Below are 22,457 nucleotides of genomic sequence, written 5' to 3'. Positions count from 1 at the left end.
TTTCAATTAGGCAAAGATAAGTGGATAAATACGGATGAAACATGAAAAATCCATTTAAGAAGATTTCTGACAGGGCCTGGGGTGGCTCACTCATTTACCTGTCAGACTCTTGACTTGGGCTCAGCTCAGGTCCTGACCTCACAGTTTGTGGGTTCGAGCTCCACACAGGGCTCTGTGCTGGCAGTACAGAGCCTGCTTGGGATTCTCTCTGCTGCCTTTCCCATACTCATGCTCTCTCTCTCTCTCTCTCAAAATAAATAAATAAACTTAAAAAAAATAAGAGTCCCGAGAGGTACACTCAACAAGAAGACATTCTAAGGACTCACATTTTTTATAGTCAAAACTGAATATTTGGCTTGAAGTCCTGCTACACTATCCAACAGTGGAATCCTAGCAGTTGATCTTTTCCTTTATTTCCTTTTTACCTCATTATTTAAGATTAAATTATTTTATACTTTTACACCTCAGAGATCTTAGTGTAAGTAAAGACATTTAACGGTAAAAAAAGGTCACAACCTGCTTGAAGGAAACAGAGAAAGTTATTCTGAGGCATCAAAAGTGAAAGAGGGAAAAAAGAGATTATAACACCTGGATAAGATATTCAGCTCTGAGTTTTTTTGGCAACTAAGACAAAAAGGAAGTACTTTAAATTACATAGTTTTCACTTTCTGACAAAAAAGAAAATATAACTTCATCTACAGGGGCAAAAAAATTTCCTGGAACTAACGCAGGCAATAACTCATCATGAGGTTTTTGTCAAAATGGAACTAAGGAAAAAGATCATAAGCTTTTGTTTCAGTTAAAAACAAAAAGGATTTTCTTTTAGTTTTGACAGTAAGTATATAATCACGGTTTAGTTATTTAATTCTTACCAGCCTCAGTTTTGTCTGTAAAAGTGGGGACAATGAGATTTAATTCTGTGATATTTAACTTAGCAACTTTTAAGCAAGTAATTTTGATCTAACACTAATTAATATAGAAACGAAAGACTCTCTATGGTCATGCCCCAGTGTCCTAGAATTGTCAACCTAGAATTATCTCATCCGTTTTCTTTTTTTCATTTAACACATACTTGGATGACTATGTAAAATGAGTGGGTGATATCATTTCATACTACAGGACTATCTAAAGTCTTTTTATTTTGGGGCACCTGGGTGGCTCAGTCAGTTGAGTGTCCAACTTTCACTCAGGTCATGATCTCACAGTGTGTGGGTTCGAACCCCATGCCGGGCTCTGTGCTGACAGCTCAGAGCCGGGAGCCTGCTTCGGATTCTGTGTCTCCCTCTCTCTCTGCCCCTCCCCCAGCTCACACTCTGTCTCTCTCTCTCAAAAATACACACACATTAAAAAAATTAAAGAAAAAAGTTTATTTTATTTTATTTTTAATGTTTATTTATTTTAAGAGAGAGAGAGACAGAGAGAGATAGAGACAGAGACAAGGAGAGAGTAAATGGGTGAGGGAGAGAGCAAGAGCAGGCTCTGCACTGTCAGCAAGGGCCCCGATGCAGGGCTTGATCCCACAAACCATGAGATCATGACCTGAGCTGAAACCAAGAGCCAGACGCTTAACCCACTAAGCCACCCAGGCACCCCGGGACCATCTGAAGTCTTACTGGGGCCAGGGGACACTTAAAAAGTTAGAGCTAGAGTTGTCCAGTGCAAAAAGGCAATGAAAACATGTGGGTTTAAACAGAAAATTTAGCTGATTAAAGAAGTGACTCATAGAAGACAATTTCCCAGGGTCCTGCCTCAGGTGGGGGCAGTGCTCAGGTGCACTGTGTATGAGTCGCAGAGTGGGCACCTCCTAGATTTTGTGCCCTAGGTGTCTTGGTTGCCTCATCTTAGTCTCAGCCCTGATTTTCTTTCTTTTTTTCGATTATTTAAAAAAATTAATATTTATTTATTTGAGAGAGGAAGAGAGACAGAGAACAAGCAGGGGGAGGGGCAGAGAGAGAGGGGCCACAGAAACTGAAACAGGCTTCAGCTCTGAGCTGTCAGCACAGAGACTGATTGCGAAGCTCGAACTCACAAGCTGTGAGATCATGACCTGAGCTGAAGTTGGACGCTCAGCTGACTGAGCCACCCAGGTGCCCCCTCAGCCCTGGTATTCTTATCCAACTGTTATCCATTGGCTATTCTAAGCATCTGGCCCATCAGAGCCATAAAATGAACAAATCAATTCTGCAGACTCTCTGCCTCATCGGGTAAATACTCAAGTGAATGGTCAAGCACTGACCTGGGTCACTTGTCATTCTCTTTCCATATAAGCAGTTTACACTTGCTTTTGCATCTGCATGTTCTATGCAAGTTGGTATTAAACTGTTGCTTTGAAAAAGGTGAAAACTTTGTATCAAGTTTAGTTTCTTAAGCTTTCATTTTTATTTTGCTTTGAAAAGAAAAAAGCTCCTTTTCTTTAGATGTTTGGCATTAAGAAAAGTTACAATGTTGGATTATTAAAATTGCCAAAATGAAGATCCTATCAAATGCATGAAAATGAAATGATAATTAATTTTATATATTATATTTATAATATGCATCGATGCACATTTCATTGGCGTCATATAGTAGTAGTTTCATTTTGCTAGTATTTAATTTCTATGTTTAAATATATTTTCTTCTAAACTTACTCAATTCTCAACCCACTAAGTAGAACTTTGAGTTTTTATTTGGACTCATGAATAACGTGATTTCAGCACGATACATAAAATATATAAAGTTGCTCCTATCTTTTTCAGAGTGTAGCATAATCTTCTAAAAACAAATGAGAATTGCTATTCCAAAAAAAAATGCTTTTTATGCAGCTTTATGGAAAAAAAGTAGTTGGTATGGCTGAATGGACATCTGTAGTTACTATTTCTTAAATAGTCAATTTTGGAAAACATTTGTGAAAATCCACATAGTAAATGAATCATGTTTCCACAGTGAAGAAACAGCTATTTGAAGGCAGAATCTTAGGACACAAGTGGTAGTGGACGAGGCCTGGAAGCCGGGAAGAAAAGAGTAAGTATCTTCAGAGAAGTGCTTCCTAATCTAAGTCACCTGTTGTTAGACCTAGTTTTCTACACAAAAGTCATCTCTGAAATCTAGTTCAAGGACACCTTTGTATCCCTGTCACTCATCATATGAAATGCACCTTGGTGAGAACCTACTCCGAAGGCCATTTCTAAGACAGAGACAACCCTGCAATTCCCCTGACACCACTTCTAGGCTTATGCATCTTTGAATTGCTTCCAGTAATAATCCCCCACTTCATCTCTCTCACTAATATCCTTCCAATAATTTCTTCCCAAATATCTGATATATCTTTCCCAGACTAGGAAACAATGTCTTTGGGATACCCATAGACCAATGCTCTGTTTTGAGCATTTCTTTCTCTGTTAGGATAACAAAATGGTAAAAACATGGCCAAGACAAGGCAGTGATACGGAAAAAATGCACTGGATTAAAAAACTAGGCTTCATAATACCAACAGCTGGCAAGGATGCGGAGCAACTGGAACATGCATTCACTGCTGATGGGAATGGAAAATAGTTTGGCAGTTTCTTATAAAGTTAAACATACACTTTCCATAAGACCCAGAAATCCTGCTCCTAGGGTATTTATCAAGAGAAAAGAAAACTGACATTCACACGAAAACATGTACACAATCGTTTACAGCAGCTGTATGATTTACAGATGTCTCCAAACGGAAACAACTTAAATGTCCATCAACTGGTGAATGGAGTAACAAACTCTGGTATATACATACAACAGAATATTCCTCAGCAACAAAAAGGAATAAATGACTAATATTTGCAACAACACAGGTGTATCTCTTTTTAAATTTTTGAGAGACAGAGAGAGGGGAGAGAGAGAGAGCGCGCGCACGCGCNAATAAATGACTAATATTTGCAACAACACAGGTGTATCTCTTTTTAAATTTTTGAGAGACAGAGAGAGGGGTAGAGAGAGAGAGAGAGAGCACGCGCACGCGAGAGAGAGAATGAGTGTGGGAGAGGCAAAGAGCAAGGGAGACACAATCTGAAGCAGGCTCCAGGCTCTGAGCTGTCAGCACAGAGCCAGACGATGCAGGGCTCTAACTCACAAACCATGAGATCATGACCTGAGCCTAAGCCAACTGGGCCACCCAGGTGCCCCCTGGGTATATCTTTATTATGGTAAGTGAAAAAAGTCAACCTGAAAAGACTGATACATTTATAGATTCATTTATACAACATTCTGGGAAAATGTAATATTTTTTGTTGGAAAAGGTAAAACTACAAGGACAGAAAATAGATAAGTGGTTGCTAGGACTAGAGTTGGGGAGAAGGGTCAATACAAAAGGGGCATGAGTGAATTTCCTGAAGTGATGAAACTATTTTATATATTGATTATTATAATGGTTATGAAACTGGGTGTGTCAATCAAAAATCACAGAAATGTATGCTTAAATGGGCATGGATTTTACTGTATGTATACTGTACTTCAATAGGTCTGACTAAAAAAACAAAAAAAATGGGATTATCTCTTAGTTACTAACTGGCGTTGAGCAAGCCACTTGAAACACATTTCTCCTTTGGGCAAGCCACTTGACATTCATTTCTCCTTTTATAAAATGAGGAAATTATACTAGCTGTAAAAGATTTTTGGTGAGGCATAAGAATAAAAAATCCTTTATGGGGGCACCTGGGTGGCTTAGTCGGTTGAGCGTCCGACTTTCGCTTAGGTCACATTCTTGCGGTTTGTGGGTTCAAGCCCCGTGTCGGGCTCTGTGCTGACTGCCAGCTCAGAGCTTGGAGCCTGTTTCAGACTGTGACTCCCTCTCTCTCTGACCCTCCCCTGCTCACGCTGTCTCTCTCTCTCCTAGGAAAAAAAAAAATTCTTTATGAACTTTAAAGTTCAACACAAATATTACACACTAGGCATACATATAGTATACGGCTAATACAATGATGAATAAGACAGAGGTACGCTAAGAAGATATACTGTCTAGTGAGAAAGAGATAAAACAATTATTAAATAATGTGGAAATTTAGTAACAGATATATGAACAAGGCAATAAGGGGTCAACAATAAGAAGCATTCCAGAAATAAGAATTAACCTAAGGAATAAAGTATAAGTTAATTCATAATGAATACCATGTATCACATCTTCAATATAAAGGACCAGATCACAGTGAGAAACAAATATGAGGAGTCATTAACACACATGGACAACTGGGATACAGTAATCTTAACCCAACATGGGCTTTGAAAAAGCCTAAAGTAAAAATTATGACAAAATGGAAAAAGTACCTCACGATGATTTAGAAGTTGTTCTAAATCTAATGCCATTTGATTCTTCATCTGTAGTAATGCTGACTTTTCTTTATTCAAATTGCTGGAAAAAAAAACCCAAGTTTTAAAAAGTTATCATATTGGTGTAAATTTAATAAATAGAAAAAAGCAAAAGGCTAGAGACAAATCTGATGGCATGAATTAAAAATAAATTAAATTTATACTCTATAAAGATATCTATGAGACCATCCACTATAATGTTTAATTTAACCAACAGCTAGCTATTTTCTAAGAAGATGTTTTCTTTTAATAATCATTTGACAGTGCAAATGAGATGGCTTCTGAGAAGTCTTTCCTGCCTAGTAGGGGTATACAATTTGTATTTTAAAGATGATTATTTACTCCTGAAATGTAAAAAGATGAAGTGGGACTTATATAAAAGGTAAAGTACGCATGGGCAAAATATTAAAACTCAAGATACTGGAAGTCAAATTAAAACATTTAACGTTAAAACAAAAAGTAGCATTTTATCACCACACACTAAATTACCAGGTATATAATTGAATTAGATAAATGAATCAGATATTCAGTATGTGGTAAACTTGGGAAGAAAATTTTTGTCTCCATATTCTTAGTTCAATCTTTAATTTCTAAGTCTGTATTGTGAATTTCCCTTAGGACCTGTTTTCTGACAGGAAAGGGTGAAAAGTCTAAATAGAAGAACATATTAATATTTTAAAAGATAAATATATGAGGCATGATTTATATTGTCTGGAGTTTTATTATTCAACATATAAAAATTAATTAGAAATTTTCAATGAAATACTCTTTGAAAGCCACTGGAATGAATCTATTCAGCACTATAATGAGAATGAAGAAAAGCAACAGTGAATCAAAACAACAAAATCTGTGAAGGTAAAGCTAGTGAGGATTATTTTGCTGAACAGGTAAGATGTTTTAAGTTATCCTTTAAGAAAATGGAAAGCCATCAATTTTTAAATTAGGCAGAAGTTTTGTTTTTGTTTTTGGTTTTGTTTTAATTCAAGGAATAGGAGTAGGTATTCTGGAAGAACTGGCAATTCCAAGGACTTAAGAGGAAAAAGCTCACATTCTCTTTTTTCCTAGTAACTGTGAACTTCCCGAAGGAAGCACCATAGTTTGTTCTCTGAGAGAAAGACAAGATGCAATTCTGACTTCTGTTTCCAACTGTGCCACTGACCATAAAGCACAAAACACATCACACGACTCAGCCTCAGTTTTCACAGCTATAAAAGTGGAAAGTAATACTCATGTATGTCGAAGGGATATATGAGTTATCAAATGAAATGATTATATAAAGACCTGAACACATAAAACCTGACATAAATGCTACATGGTATTACTAATTTAGATAAAAAACAAGCATTACAGAAAAACAGTAATTAAATGCCATATAGGTTAGCGATGTAGCAGAAAAACAGATTTGACTTTCAGAATTAAGCATCGGAGATCCTATTAAGCCTCGGAGTTGAAAAGAACTAAACGGTATAATGTAACTGAGTGTGAGATTCTGCCAGAGTCCTCCAAAGCCTGGTAGAGATCAGATGTTTCTGTAACTGCTGAATTTGAATCTATCTGTAGCTAGAATCACCTTGAAGATAAAACATGTTTCAAAATTAAAATAAACATCCAGTAACACAGGACTAGGATTTTTCAAGGAACAGAAATGTGTTAATGTTCATATGCACGTATACATGTTAATGCTCACAAACATGTTACATACACATTCTATGTAAACATACACTCACATGCAGTATACACACACACACACACACACACACTCAAATACCAACACGCCCTTAAATAAAATGTAGTGCAACAGGAATGGGGGAATGTTGATGTAATAAAGGGTTTTGACTGGATAATTCGTTAGAAATCCTTTACATGTAGTGTTTTATTTATTTATTTTTTTTAATAAAGTAAATATTCCATATTTAAGTAGCAAAAATGGGGTGCCTGGGTGGTTCAGTTGGTTGAGCATCTGACTTTGGCTCAGGTCATGATCTCACAGCTTGTTAGTTCAAGCCATTCATTGGGCTCTGTGCTGACAGCTCAGAGCCTGGAGCTTGATTTGGATTCTGTGTCTCTCTCTGCCCTCCCCCCACCCAGCCCCCCACCCCTGCTTGTGCTGTTGCTGTCTCTCTCTCTCTCTTTCACAAATAAGCATTAAAAAAAAATAATAGCAAAAACAACTTTATAATACAGAATAAAAGCTAAGTGGATAAACTGGTTTACAGGGCAAGTCTGTTCTATCTGCAAGACGTGGGTTTATGACAAACAGTACAGCCTCCTCAGACAATGCTTGGGTATGTATTTTCAAAGTCTCAGCCTTCTCTATAATATACTCTTAAACCACGAGGGAGGCCATCTTCAACACGTGGGTCTCTAAAACTGAATATGATGATTATTATACTCTGTGTTCTTCCAGTATGTATGTAATTACTCAAACGAAGTTTAGTCTCCATAAGGCACATTTCACAACAGTGGAAATTTACCTTTAAAAATACAAAGCTTCCATGTGTGACTCACAAAGCAACTACAAAACAAATCTCCTTATAAGCACATCTATCGTGAATGGCATATTACACCCATAATTGTTTAGTTCACTGTTAATTATTACTCAGAAATTCATGTTTATGGCTCTGTGTCACCTGCTATATGAAAACATATTCCTGATATATTCTTCTTTAACTTCCTGGATCAATATACCCTGACGGCTAAGTTGTTTTTTCTTCTTAAACTACTAGTTAAGAATAAACTGAGAATTGACAACGGGGAAAGGAAATTTATGCTAATTATTCTCTTTCTATGCTTCCTTCAGGTCTGAACTATAGATCAAACTATATAACCCAGACTGTCTCTTGTGGCTTGGTAGAGGAGAGTTTAACAGTACTACTTGCAGAAGGGATTATTACTTTAATGATAGGGGGATTTAATAATGAGATTTCAAATGTTAGCTTTTAATGTGTTTATAATGATTTCATTTTAGTACATATTTACTCTAACCTTTCTACACGTTGAATATATAGAGCTAAATTTGCAAATCGTGGGTGTGATATAGTGGTATTGTTTTATTTCCTAAGAAAATGATACAATTATTCAGTTCTTTAAAGAGACTTCATTGTATAAACTAGAGAAATATTCAAAAGGTAATCATTTAACTGAAACCATAAAACTCCTAAAAGAAAACATATGCAATAAACTCTTGGACACTGGTCTTAGCACTTATTTTTTTGGATCTGTCTCCTTAGGCAAGGGCAACAAAAGCAGATATAAGCAACTGGGACTATATCAAACTAAAAAGCTTTGAAAGTATAAAGGAAACTATCAACAAAACAAAGAGGTAACCTACAGATAGATGAATGGATAAAGAAGATACAGTGTGTATACACACATCCACATACATGGAAATATTAGTCTGCTATAAAAAAGAATGAAATCTTGCCATCTGCAAAACATGGGTAGACGTAGATGGTATTATGCTAAATGAAATAAGTCAGATAGAGAAATGCATGATTTCACTGACACGTGGCATCTACAAAACAAAACAAATGAACAAACCAAACAAAACAGAAAGACTCATGAATACTGGTAAAAATACTCATAAGAACTGGTGGTTGCCAAAGGGGAGGGGGCAGGGATTTGGATAAACTAGGTGAAGGTGATTGGGTGGTACAAACTTCCAGCTATAAAGTAAGTAAGTCATGCGGCTGAAACGTACAGCATAGGGACTATCGTCATTAATACTGTAATAAGTTTGTACGGTGACAGATGGCAGCCACACCATGGTGAGCATTTTGTAATGTATATAAATGTCTAATCCTTATGTTGTATACCTAAAACTAATATAATATGGCATGTCAACTATACTTCAATTTAAAAAATAATCAATTAATGTAAATATTACTTAAAATTAAAATCAACACGCAGCAAACACACAGCAAAAAAGAATAGGCATTTTCAAGGAACAACCACTCAGTAATCTTCTCGAATGGGTCATTTAATGTTTACATTTCAAATTAATGAAGGACAAAAGGAAGGAAAGTAATATTTACCGAGCTTCCCCATGTGCCAGAAGCTTTATATATGTCATTTCACTTAATTTTCACTTCTAACCCTTGATGTTCACGCTAATATCTGTATTTTACAGGCACATTTACCATGACAAAAGAAACAAGGCTGATGTGTATTCAAAGCCCAGGATAATTCCATTACATCTGAAATGTCATCAGCTCAGAGGAGGAGTGATGGGAGACAGACTGCTGTATCTGACTCGTTGATTGGGCTATTTTTATGGTATTTCATTCATGTCATGAAGGTACATTTAACAGCATGTCAAAGGCCATAATTAAACTACTGAAAGCACCTTAATTTTTCACATTAGAAGGCAGCATAGCTACTTCAATTAAGAGCAATGTTTCATATCCTATGAAATACTAGTTCAGAATCTATTAAAATATACAGTAAATTTATGAAACAGCTTTAAAGGACTCAGATTTAAGCACAAAAATATTTTTATAGTTAATTTCATAATTGGCATAGGGTTTAAGATTACTGTTGCTGTTATTAAGTGTGAGAAAGAAGCCCACTGCACCAATCAAAGGTGGGATGCGGAGACTTGGAGCACAGCGAAGTGAGGCCTTAATCAACGTTCTTGTGAGAGCAGGCGTCTGAAGGACAGGCTCACTCAGGGCGGTTACAGCAGGCAATTTATCTCCTAGCGTGAAGTCCCTCCCCTGACTCCTCACTGGCTGGGTACTACAGAGGTTACAGCCTTACCCAGAAGTCGCTTATGCCCATGTAAGGCTGAAAGTAGTCTGACTGGAATAAATGTACATTCCTTGAGGTGACACAGAGACTTCAGTTCTTTTGTGCATGCTCATTGTAAAGCTGGTGNTGTAAACTTATTGTTAACTAGACAGCACAGCTTTTATTTGGTATTTCTGAAAATGAATCCTCTCACTTCTCATATTAAGGGAGTCCCAATTTTTGTCAAAATTCAAAATATTTTGATTCATGTTATTTCTTATTTTTAAGGTTATTCTCAACATAAAAATTTGTTACATGTAAGACTAATACTAAAAATAGCAAGTATTTATATAGCATTCGTGCACTGAGATTATGTCATTTAATCCTCAGAATGACTGTATGAGTGCTAGTGTTGCTAGTGCTAGAGTACTACACATCAGTTCATAGATGAAAACTGGCTGTACTGTCCTATAACATAGCCATTAGCTGGCCATAGGTGGTAATTAAAATGAAAAGTAATTTAATTAAAATAAAAAATTTAGTTATTCATGTGGCTACCATACTGGACAGTGCAGATATGGAAAATATTTACAGAGAGTTCTACTGGACAATGGAGGTTCAGAGAGTTTAAATGACTTGCTCTAATTAAAAACTAAGTACTGAGCTAGATCTGAACCCATGCAACCTATCTGTAGAGGCTGTATTCCCTTTTAAACTAATGTTTTTTAAAAAACAGGTTTATGTGGGATATTTTGAAAGAAGAGAGAAAATATAACAAAACCACATGTATCCATCACCTAGCTTCAACAATTGTCAATTCATTAAAGCTCCACTTTTAACTACTCTTCTACACTTTTCTTTTTTTGATTCTCTTCCTTAATTACATTAGTTAATGTAAAATTATCCCTTATTCAGAATAGAACATAGGGAGGCAGTATAACATAATGGTTAAGAGTATAGAATTGGAAAGCAGGCAGAGATGGATTCAAATTTTGGCTCTACCACCAAACTGTATGTTCTTAGATAACAAGTTATTTAATTTTTCTAGGCTGAATTTGTTTATCTTAATAGCTTCCTCCGATAGCTAGCTGTTATTTTCTCTGTATTAAAGATTTTCAGCTCTCTTAATTCTTAGCTAAATAAATATGCAAATAAACTTGTTCAAAGGTAACTGTGAAAGGTAATTTTTCCACAGGCCCTTTATGTGTTCACTCCAAGATTAAAAGGTAAAAAAAGGTTGTATACAAAATTTCAAATATAACATAAATATATAATATGGAAAGAAAAAGTTCTATTTAAGGTTCTTCCCTCAATTCCCTTAAGATAATGAAGTGCCCAGGTGAGCGATAAAACATAATTTTTATTGCCCCTAGTAGCTATTGATAGAATTGTTTAATTGATTGAATTATTTAACAATTTGATAATTTGACTTCTTATTCAATAGATTTAATACTGGTTATACATATTCTAAATGTAATTTTTAACTTCAAAATTAATCCAAAAATAAATTCTTATTTATATTGACATTTTAAAGCATAAATGTGATTTAAAATTATTTTATCCTATCATCTTAAAATTAAAAAAGATCAGGAATAAAGTTTTGGACCAATTATTTTGGTGGGATAGAAACAAGAGAAGGTGATTATTCTGATTTATCAAAAAGAACACCCACTCATACTTTAGAGTTAATTACCAGTAGTTTTATACTTTGGAAATCTGAATTTAATAACTACTTTCTCACTGTTTTCCAATTCCTTTAAAAATTTCTATTCCCATCTAATTCTCTGCTTCTACATTTATGAATTGGTTAATAATTTATCTAAATTAGTCTAACAACCTCAAAATCCAATAACAACTAAGCCAACAAACCAATAATCCATGAGTTAAAATCTCTTTCTTTCTGTATAACATCATTCTTTTACTCCAATTTAAAATGACTGAAAGGATTATACAGATGAACAGGTAAAGAATTTGAATGATTATTAAATCGAGCAAGTCTTTTGAATAAGGTGTCATGTAAGAAAACAATTTAAATTTAAGGGAGTGAAAGGGATTTATTTACATTTAGGTAATTCATGGGTTACTTCCTATAAAGAGTCAGGGGAAGAAAAGCCTAAAAAATTCTTGGGCCAAGTCAACAGAATCTAAGCAAATGTGTATATTTTATCTGTGTAAAAAGTTATTTTGACTCCACAAGTGGCATCTGGTTATGTTCTTCCTCTCGCGTTGGTCAAACCCCCTCCCATTGAAGAGTGCTGGGGGAAGGAGGACAGGACAGCCGCTTGCCTCCTGCCCTGGGTGCTGTGCTGCTAAGTGTAGCATTGTTACTTCCAGGCTAAGACTTCTGATCATAAGGTGGGACCTGAACACCCAGTGTGATAGGACCTAAGCTTCTCTAAGATAAATTACCTTTAAGACCATGTTCATTACTTAAATTTTCTTCTTCACAATTTACAAACTTAATTCATGGATAGCAGTATTATGTTTACATTGCCTTTATAATTAAAAAAAATTAATAGATGATTTTACCTGACATCTTTCTCAAGTTGTGTAATATGCTCTTTCAGCGAATCGATCTTAGAATCTCTCTGACGCACTGATTCAATGAGATATCTGTAAGGTTGCTCAGTCTGGTTTAACAGAGAATTGGCCCTGCCAAGCTAGAGAAAAACAGATTTCATGAAAAACTAAAAAATTTTATAAGAAACTAAGATTATTCAAAAAGTTCTAGCATTGGTACAGTACACAAAACTCTCTTACATGAGTTACTCAGAAAAGCTTTTCCTATTTAACTTTGAAAGTTTTCAAAATTATTAATCAATAGAACTATTCATTATAATAATATGTAAATTAAAATAATTCTAAATAAAATATGAATTGTTACCAATTTTAGGGATGGGTCACCTAAATGTTTTTGCCATTTGTTGGTTCGAGAAGATATGTAACATAAAATTTATCTCCTTTAATAAGTATCCATTAGCTAAAAATAAAAATCTTTTATTTGAGCTTTAATTCTATTAAACATAATATAATGACATTACAATTTAGCATTTTTCTTATGTCTTCATATTTCCTTCCATCTTTATTTCTAAAATTGGTAATTTATGTAGTTCAACCCCTAGATATAATGAAGTTTTTTTAACAAAAACTGTAGGCGCATCTGTGTGGCTCAGTTGGTTGAGTGCCCGACTCTTGATTTTGGCTCAGTTCATGATCCCAGCGTCATGGGATCGAGCTCCTCAGTGTTGAGCTTCAGATTCTCTCTCTCTCCAGGCACCTGGGTGGCTCACTTGCTTAAGCATCTCACTTTGGCTCAGGTCAAGCTCTCATGGTTTGGAGAGTTGAACTCTACATTGGCTCTGTGTTGACAGCTCAGAGCCTGGAACCTGCTTTGGATTCTGTGTCTCTCTCTCTCTCTGCCCCTCCCACACTCGTGCAAGGTCTCTCAAAAATATATAAACATTAAATAAAACTTAAAAAAAATAAAGATTCTCTCTCCCCTCTCCCCACTCTCACTAAAAAAAAAATTGTAGTTACAATGTAAAGAATATAAAAGTTACCAGCTTAACCATTTTATAGTACACAATTCAGTGGCATTAAGTACATTCATACTGTTGTATGACCATCACTAATATCTATTTCTAGAACATTTTTATCAACCCAATGGAAACTCTGCATCCATTAAACAAAAACACTACCTCCAACCCCCCCCCACATTAGAAACCTCTACTATTTGTCTCTATGAATTTGCCTATTCTAGATCTATAAGGGGAATCATGTAATATTTGTCATTTTGTGCCTGCCTATTGCACTTAATGTAATGTTTTCAAGGTCCATCCATGCTGTACAATGTATCAGAACTTCATTCCTTTCTATGGCTAAATAATATTCTATTGTGTGTTTATAGTACATCTTGCTTATTTATTCATCTTTTGATGAATACTTGAGTTGTTTTCACTTTTTAGCTATTTTAACTAATGTTGCTACAAACAGTGGTATACAAATATCTGAGACCCCACTTTGAATTCCTTTGAATATCTGCTAGGAGTGGAGTGAAACTACTGGGTCATATGGTAATTCTACAGTTAAGTTTTTAAAAAGTTAAAGAAAAATTTTTTTATATTTAACTTCTTGAGGAACAGGCAACTGTTTTCCACAGTGGCTGCATCATTTTATGTTCTTATTAACAATGCACTTGGTTCTAACTTTCTCCACATCCTCACCAATACTATTATTTCATGTGCCTATCGGTCATTGTGTATCTTCTTTGGACAAATGTCTAGTCAAGTCTTTTGCCCATAATTTCAATTAGGTTGTCTGCTTTTTGTTGTGGAGTTATGGAAGTTCTTTTTTTTTTTTTTTTTAATTTTGACATGTTTATTTATTCATTTTTGAGAGAGAGAGAACAAGGCAGGGAGGGGCAGAGAGAAAGAGAGGGAGACACAAAATATGATGCAGGTTCCAGGCTCTGAGATGTCAGCACAAAACCCGACGTGGGGCTTGAACTCACACACCATGAGATCATGACCTGAGCCGAAGTTGGATATTTAATGGACTGATCCACCCAGGCATCCCTGGGAGTTCTTTTATGTTCTGGGTATTAAACCCTTATTAGACATATGATTTGCAAATATTTTCTCCCATTCTGTGGGTTGTCTTTTCACTCTTTTATGTCCTTTGATCACAAAAGTCTTTAATTTTGATGATGTTCAACTTACCTATTTTTTCTTTGTTGCTTATACTTTTGGTATCATTTTATTTTTTAATATTTATTTGGAGAGAGAGAGAGAGAGAGAGCGGTAGTGGAAAAGCAGGGAGAGAAGGAGACAGAGAATCCCAAGTTGGTATCATTTTTAAGAAATAATTGCCAAGCCCAAGACCATGAACATTTTCTCCTATGTTTTCTTCTAGAGTTTTATATTCTTAGCTCCGAAGTTTACATCTTTGATCCAATTTGAATTAATTTTTATAGACAGTAGGATTCTATTTCAATGTTTGACATGTAGATATCCAGTTTTACCAGCACCATTTGTTGAAAAGACCATCTTTTCTCCATTGAACGTCATAGCAACCTTGTTGAAAAACCTTTGACTGTATATGTAAGGGTTTAGTTTCAGACTCTCTATTTTATTTCATTAGTCTTATCTATGCCTTATTCTTATGCCAGTACAACAGTGTTTTGACCACTGTAGCTTTGTGGTACATTTTAAAACCTGGAAGTGTGAGTATTCCAACTTTGATTTTCCTTTTCAAGATTGTTTTGGTCACTCAGGATCCTTTAAAATTATATAAGAAATTTAGGATGGGGTTTTCTATTCAAAAAATGCTGTTGGGATTTTGATAGGGATTATACTGAATCTATAAATATTGTTTTGGGCAGTACTGTGACCTTAATAATATTAGGTCTTCTAATCTATAAACATGGGAGGTCTCTCTGTAAGAGTGAGGGGTGGGGAAGGGAGTATTTTATTACCCAGAACAAAAATGCCACAAAATTCCTACTTTATAATCTTAAAATATTCTTTGGGAATAAAATTCTAGCACTATACATGTTTAAATATTTCCCCCCCTCCCTTCATAGTTCCTAACAAGTTCAATGGAGGCTAAAGATTTGCTCTTTTTCTGGGACAATAAATTATTTTTTTTCTCATGTGAGTTACATTTACAAGATTTATTTATTTTTAAAAACATTTTATTTATTTTTGAGAGACAGAGAGAGACAGTGTGTGAGCAGGGGAGGGGCAGAGAGAGACGGAGACAGAGAACCTGAAGCAGGCTCCAGGCTCTGAGCTGTCAGCACAGAGCCCATCCTGCGGCTCGAACTCACAGACCACGAGATCATGACCTGAGCTGAAGTTAGATGCTTAACCGACTGAACCACTCAGGTGCCCCTACAAGATTTATATATTTTTAGATCTAAACATATCATTTATTTTGGTACTGCAATTCTTGGTTTTCTACCCACATAAAAGAAATGAGTGACTAGCAGCCTAGAAGTTGAAGGTGTAGAGAATAGCAGGATGGGTATAAAGGAAGGTACAGTGGAAGCAGAAGAATCAAAGGCAGAAGAATCAAAGGCAGAAACAATCAGCTGAAACAATCAGAGCTGTGAGGTCCAGGTGGGTAAGGAGGAGAGTGAAGCCAAAAGGTGGTTGACCAGCTAGCTGTTGCAGAGTATCTGCTTGCAGACTGAGGACTACTTTGTAAAAGTTATTTAAATGATTTGACTAAATTATATTAAAAATTTTCCTTTTGGTTACATTAGCCCAGGAAAAGAAGTTCCTCAAAGATAAGGAAATGAAGAGTGAAAGAAAAGAAGACCTCATTTTCTGAACATGATTCATTACAAAAAGTAATGCCATAAAGAAAAAAAATACCATGAATATTTTCTACAGTTTGGGTTTTAGTGTCCTTTTTTCCTTGTTTTGGTAACCATTCTTTTAAATCTATTATAATGTCACTGGAATCTTTATTACTTACTCTACTAAGTTACTTTATGAACATTCAAATATGCAGGTGGACAAAAATAAAACTGAGTTCTACTTACCTGTATAACCAGTTTCACTAGTCAATTAAATCAAACAATTGCCTTGACTTTGTTTTCACGGAACTGACCTTAACTGAATAAACTGAACTGACAAGTTGCTTTGTGTTTCAAAGTGCAGAATAGTCACGGTGGGTGGGGTGGGGGGCTGGGGTGCAACATGAGGGAAGCATTAAGGGCACTTACAAATTGCAGTAAGCTGTAGCCTAGAATGTGCTGTGTTTGAAACTTACCAGATCTAAATTCAATTGCATAAAAAGTATAACAGCAGTCATTAGTCTTAATTATTTTAGTGCCATTTTTTTCATCACAGAAATTACATATGTTAGGTTTTAGTACTGTAAACAAAATTAAGGGCACCCAAAGTCTTACTTTTAAAAGGTATCTCTAATATACAAACTATAAATCCCTCCCTCTCTGGATAATAAAAATAACTATAGTGCTGTCAGTTTTAAGAACAAATTTCTTTATAAACTTGTAAGATTCTAAATCCCAAAATTTGTTTTAATTCCTCAGGAAAAATACATGTTTGTCAATGAAAAGTGATGCTAATACCTATTTTTGAAATAATCTAATTTGACAGAATTTAATTCCTCCAGTGTGATTTTAAAAAGTCTTTCTGTAACCATAATAATTAGTATTAAAAGTTTCACAATTACTTACTTTGCCTATTGTTAGTAATCTTTTCCTTATAGGAAAGCCTTAGTAATTAATGACTCAAGAATCATATACGCAATAAATGACTCAGGAATAAAACCATGACACAACATTTTACAGAGTTGTTATTCTTCCTTTGTTTCAATAAATTGTACATATGATTCAGAGAAAAGAAACACCTGATTAAAACATAATTATATATATATATATATTTTTTTTTTTTTTGAGAGAGAAAGAGAGAGAGCACATGTGGGTGAGGGGCTGAGAGAGGGAGACAGAGAATCCCAAAAAGGTTCTGGACTGTCAGTGCAGAGCCCAACATGGGGCTCAATCCCATCAACTGTGAGATCATGACTTGAGCGGAAATCAAGAGTTGCTCAACTGACTGAGACACCCAGGCGTCCCCAGAACTGTTATTCCTCTTTTGTTTCAAAAAATTATACATATGATTCAGAGAAAAGCAATGCTTGATTAAAACATAATTACATGTTTTAATTCAAATTTTAAGTTGTTCTTGGATGAAAATCTAAAATTAAGGGTGCTGGGGTGGCTCAGTTGGTTAAGCCTCCTACTTCGGTTCAGGTCATGATCTCAGTTTGTGAGCTCGAGCCCCACATCAGGGTCTGTGCTGACAGTTCAGAGCCTGGAGTCTGCTTTGGATTCTGTCTGTCTCTCTCTCTCTGCCCTTCCCCTGCTTGCGCTCTGTCTCTCTCTCAAAAATAAAATAAAAACATTAAAAAATTTAAAAAAAAAAGAAAATCTAAAATCATATATTTTCTCTTAAAATTAAATATATAGAGGTGATCACATTTTGTTTTATTTTTCCTAAATGTGGGATTTTTTTTTTCCTGTGGAGTTTATTTTCAAAGAAACTCCTAGAAATGGAGCTCTTTCTTGCCAGAGACAAAATGCATTCTGCTGAATTGAATTTAATACTGAATTGGTTTCTATTTAAAATATATACAAATGATACTTTCTAGTACTGGTGGTAGTTTGTGAGGAAAATTCCAATATCCTTATCTAATCTCTTTGATTGTCCCATGGAATGTAAAATGCCTATTTGAGTTCCAATAAGGGGCAACACTTTGGTACTAATTCTCTGTGTTCTCAATCTAAAGCAGTTCTCAAACCTAGTTAAAAAGGATTTCTGGGCCCCACCCCAGTCCTATTGAATCCCTGATAATTGGTCAAATTTGGAAAGCACAGCTCTTGTGATCTTGGACTTGCCGCAGGCTGTTCCATCCAACTATTTTAGCAGGTTTAACAGTACCGCACATCATCTTATATCCTGAATTTACCATCCTTCCCATTAAAACCAGCTTCTTATCTTGTGTCTCACATGGTTGATTATCTCATCTTTACCGGGAGTGATATTTAACTGATAAAATTCAACCATTTAAGAAGCCAGCTTTGCACTGGAGCAGGTTCCTGGAGAGACTGGGGTGCTAGGAATTACTTCGTTGTTGGTGGCTGGTGGGGAGATCTCAGCGATCTCAGGAGAGGCGGCCGGACAGACAGGAATGACACTCAGGGCCTTAGGACAACAGCTGTGTACAGTGTTCCTGCAAATATTTTGTTGTTTTAATAACCAAAAGCAAGTGTGTGCTAGTTGATTATCAGCCCTGCTCTGGTGCCGAGATTATCCAAGTATGGTAATAAGGAGATATTAATGAGCTAAAAGGAGAAATAACAGATAATAAGATGAAATTCATGAGTAGGATATTAAATATTTCAGAGCAATCAGTGACGGATCAAGGGACTATCTACTCATAAGCTGCCGAATAGATAGAGCTGTAGAGTATTATTTTTTTTCAAAGTGTGGCCACGCATCACTTTTATTAGAGTCACAAGAGGAGCTTGTTAAAAATGCAGATTCATGGGTTTCATTCCAGACCTACTTAATCACAATCTCTGAGGGCAGAATCTAGAAGCCTGTATTTTATTTTTTAAGTACTTATTTATTTATTTTTGAGGAGTGGGGAGAGAGAGAGAGAGAGAGAGAGAGAGAGAGAGAGAGAGAGAGAGAGAATGAGAATCCCTAGCAGGTTCCAAGCTGTCAGCACAGAGCCCGACGCAGGGCTCAATCTCATGAACCAGGAGATCATGACCTGAGAGGAAATCAAGAGTTGGATGCTTAATCATCTGAGCCACCCAGGGGCCCCGATACCTACATTTTAAACAAGAATCTTTGGTGATTCTTACATTCACTAACATTTGAGAATCACTAGTAACATGTAAGAATAGAGCAAAGGAACGCCTACATGATAGGGTTGGAAGAAGATGAAGACCTGGGAAGAGAATGGTGCTGCCAAGCAGAGAGGGAACAGAATTTCTAGCTTATCTATAAAATCCATAATGTCATGACACAGATCAGGAGACTGAGAAGAGGACACTGTCAATTAGGAAGTCACTGGCGATCACAGATGAATAGATGATCAGGGAGGGCAGCAGAAGGAATTAGGTACAAAGAGGTAACTTTTGAAAGTTACCTATGAACACACACACAAACACATTTACATTCTCTCTCGCTCTCTGTCTCTCTTTCTCTCTTTTTTGAAAAGGAACCAAAAGGGGGAAAAAAAAGAGTAAGTGAAGATACTAAAAAAATCATTGGGTGAAAGAGACTTAAGAGAAAGAAATTCAGACGACCTAATAAGAAAGATACAGATGATGGGACTGACGGTTTTGAAGAGTGGAAGTGACCTGCAATGAAGATAATGGGAAATAGGATAGATGCAGAAAGATAAAAACAGTGGGCAGCAGGAATGAAGGGCTGGCTGATGTTTAAAAACAGGAGTTTGTAATGCTTTCAAGCACTAAAAGTAACATATTTCCACAAGAAATTTTCAGCATATTATCACAAAGCCAAAGAATGTTCTTTCCTTCTCTCTTTCCTTCCATTAAGTATTTGCAGGGTGACTACTGTTGCCCTGTAAGGTGCTACGTGGAAGGTAGGGGAGGTCAAGAAAAGCCTGATGGATGAATTTAGTGACAAAGCGATCGAGGTGCTCATGAATGTAGTACTCAGATGGCTGGTAAGGTCAAGGCTGGGTAGGAAGAAAAGCGAAGCCAAGAGGGGCCTGACAGGTGGAAAATACAAAGAGTTTATGAATGTGGAACACGTAATGAGCGCAAATAAAGCACAGATTTAGTGGGAATGAAAGGACTGGGAGAGCTGGAAGGACAGGAGATTAGAGTCAGAGAATGGAATTTTCAAGTTCAAGTGTTTTAAATTTCTTGCCCCCTCAAAGCTATTCCTGAGAAATTTATTTTAATGTGGTTCGATTGTGTAACAATCCTGAAGGCAGAGGGGAGGGCGCTGCAGAGTGAGCCGTAACAGCTCTTAAATGAGAAAAATGCAGTCATTCATGAGTTATCAAGGCACACTAGTAAGGTAAAAAGTTTAAACAATTTGTTTGATGTGTAAACAGGATACAATTTATAGATAAATCACTGGTTTCCCTTACTTCAGTGGGGGCTGGCGTTTAGCACAAACATCCACTCACATGAGCGGGTATGGGAACCTATAGAAGCATGCTTACAGAACAAATTTTACTATACTGTCCTGAATCCATGAAACTGAATGTTTTCCAGAATGAGCCATAATGAAGACTTCTTGGCTTAAGCACGTGGCAAGGCTAGACACAGAGCTGTTAGAAAACGAAAGGGAAATGTTTTGTCCATAAAATAAATTAGTCATTCATAGGGTAGACAAATATATGCTCAACACTATTAAAATAAAAAGGCTAACTTTGATTTATTTAAAAATTTTTTTAATGTTTATTTTTGAGAGACAGAGAGAGAGAGAGAGAGACCGAGTGCGAGCAGAATATTTTTTCATGACAGCGGTGGGCGGAGCTGATATGTGTCCTGCTCTGCTTCCATACGTGACATAAAGCATATGATTGAGTCTCTGACTGTTAGAAAGAAACTAAAGTTTTCTTTCTAATTAGCAAGTCTGATTTCTCCCTCATCCTCTGCTCCTCTTGGTTGGTACCTCCAATCTGTTTCAGGTTCATTCTAGGATCCCCCACATCTCTTATCTACTCTGACCTATCAAAGCTAGAAGTTATCCCTTCAACAAAGATCTACTTACTAGAAACAGGCACTGTGCTGCTAAGCAGTGCGTATAACAGACCAATAAAAAGGAATCCTTCCTCTTAAGAAGCATATAGACACTTATGTTAATGACATCTCTATCTAAATATATCTTGGTATTTATGGTATCATGGGGAGACATAAGTCATTTTTGCCTGGGGTTCAAAAAAGGCTTAATAGAGTAGGTGACACTTGATATTGAAAGACAAGCACCTGCAATGCCGACATGGGCACATCAGGCAAAAAGATTAGAGTGTGCAAAAGCACAGAGGCATGAAATAGCATAGAGTGGTTGGAGAATTCAAGTAAAGCACAAGAAGTTACACATGTGGAGGGAAGCATAAGTAGCTGTATACAGGAGAAGCTATCTAAATGTCTAGATTAATCTCTGTTTTAATCTCCAAAACAGGAGATTGAGTAGAGATGTGCAGAAGGTGGTATGAAAAGAGTAGGGAGAACCTGTTATTTGCTGAACATTCCTTTTGCACTCTTTGAATTCCAGTAATATGTATACTTACTATATAAATCTCTTATTAAAAAAAGGCTACAACGAAGAGATATAGTAGCTGGTAGCTGAAGCTATGAAACAAGATGAAGTAAGATGCAGTAAACAGAGAACAGCACCAAAACAGATGTCTGGGATGTCCACTTTATGGAAAAATCAGAAAGAAGTAAACAATGGAGACTGAGAAGCAGGAAGGTAACAGAGTGGTGTTGCAGAAGCAAGAGACACATGGTGCAGGGGGAGCCGCCAGTGAGGGCTTGGGGAGAGGGGAGGTGGAAGAGGAGAATGAGAAGCAGGTTAGGATCAAACTGGCTTTCTCTGCCGTGCTAAAGACTATAGACACTGTCTGGTAGGCAAGGGACCTTTTAAAATGATATCATGACCCACAGTATGGAGGACAGTTTTGGCTAGAAGAAAGAATTTTGATGGACTAATAAACTTTACTTGCGAAACTAAAAAAAAAATTCAGGCAGTGTAGTACACTATGTGTTCATGTTTTAAGCCTTGTATTTCTAGTTTTTAAAAAATGCTTAGGTTTGAGAGAGAGAGAGGGAGAGAGAAGGAGAAGGAGAGGGAGAAGAAGGAGAAGGAGAAGGAGAAGGAGAAGAG

General features: G+C 36.2%; 1 protein-coding gene across 5 annotated transcripts in view; it reads right to left on the bottom strand.

The window, feature by feature from the left end:
• Positions 1 to 22,457, bottom strand: part of PIBF1 (progesterone immunomodulatory binding factor 1) — a 205,411-nt gene that overhangs the window by 27,301 nt on the left and 155,653 nt on the right. For 3 of the 5 annotated variants that reach the window (XM_077767858.1, XM_077767856.1, XM_077767859.1), the window contains exons 15-16: positions 12,574 to 12,704; positions 5,275 to 5,359 (exon numbers count right to left, since the gene is read on the bottom strand). In XM_077767858.1, coding sequence (XP_077623984.1) covers positions 5,275 to 5,359; positions 12,574 to 12,704 — 216 coding nt within the window. The remainder of the gene's footprint in view (positions 1 to 5,274; positions 5,360 to 12,573; positions 12,705 to 22,457) is intronic. The other 2 variants (XR_013336015.1, XM_077767860.1) reach the window with 1 other exon arrangement.

Source organism: Crocuta crocuta, unplaced genomic scaffold, assembly GCF_008692635.1.
Source record: "Crocuta crocuta isolate KB4526 unplaced genomic scaffold, BGI_CrCroc_1.0 scaffold115, whole genome shotgun sequence".
NCBI classification, from domain to species: domain Eukaryota; kingdom Metazoa; phylum Chordata; class Mammalia; order Carnivora; family Hyaenidae; genus Crocuta; species Crocuta crocuta.
This window is presented reverse-complemented; position numbering and strand designations above follow the sequence as displayed.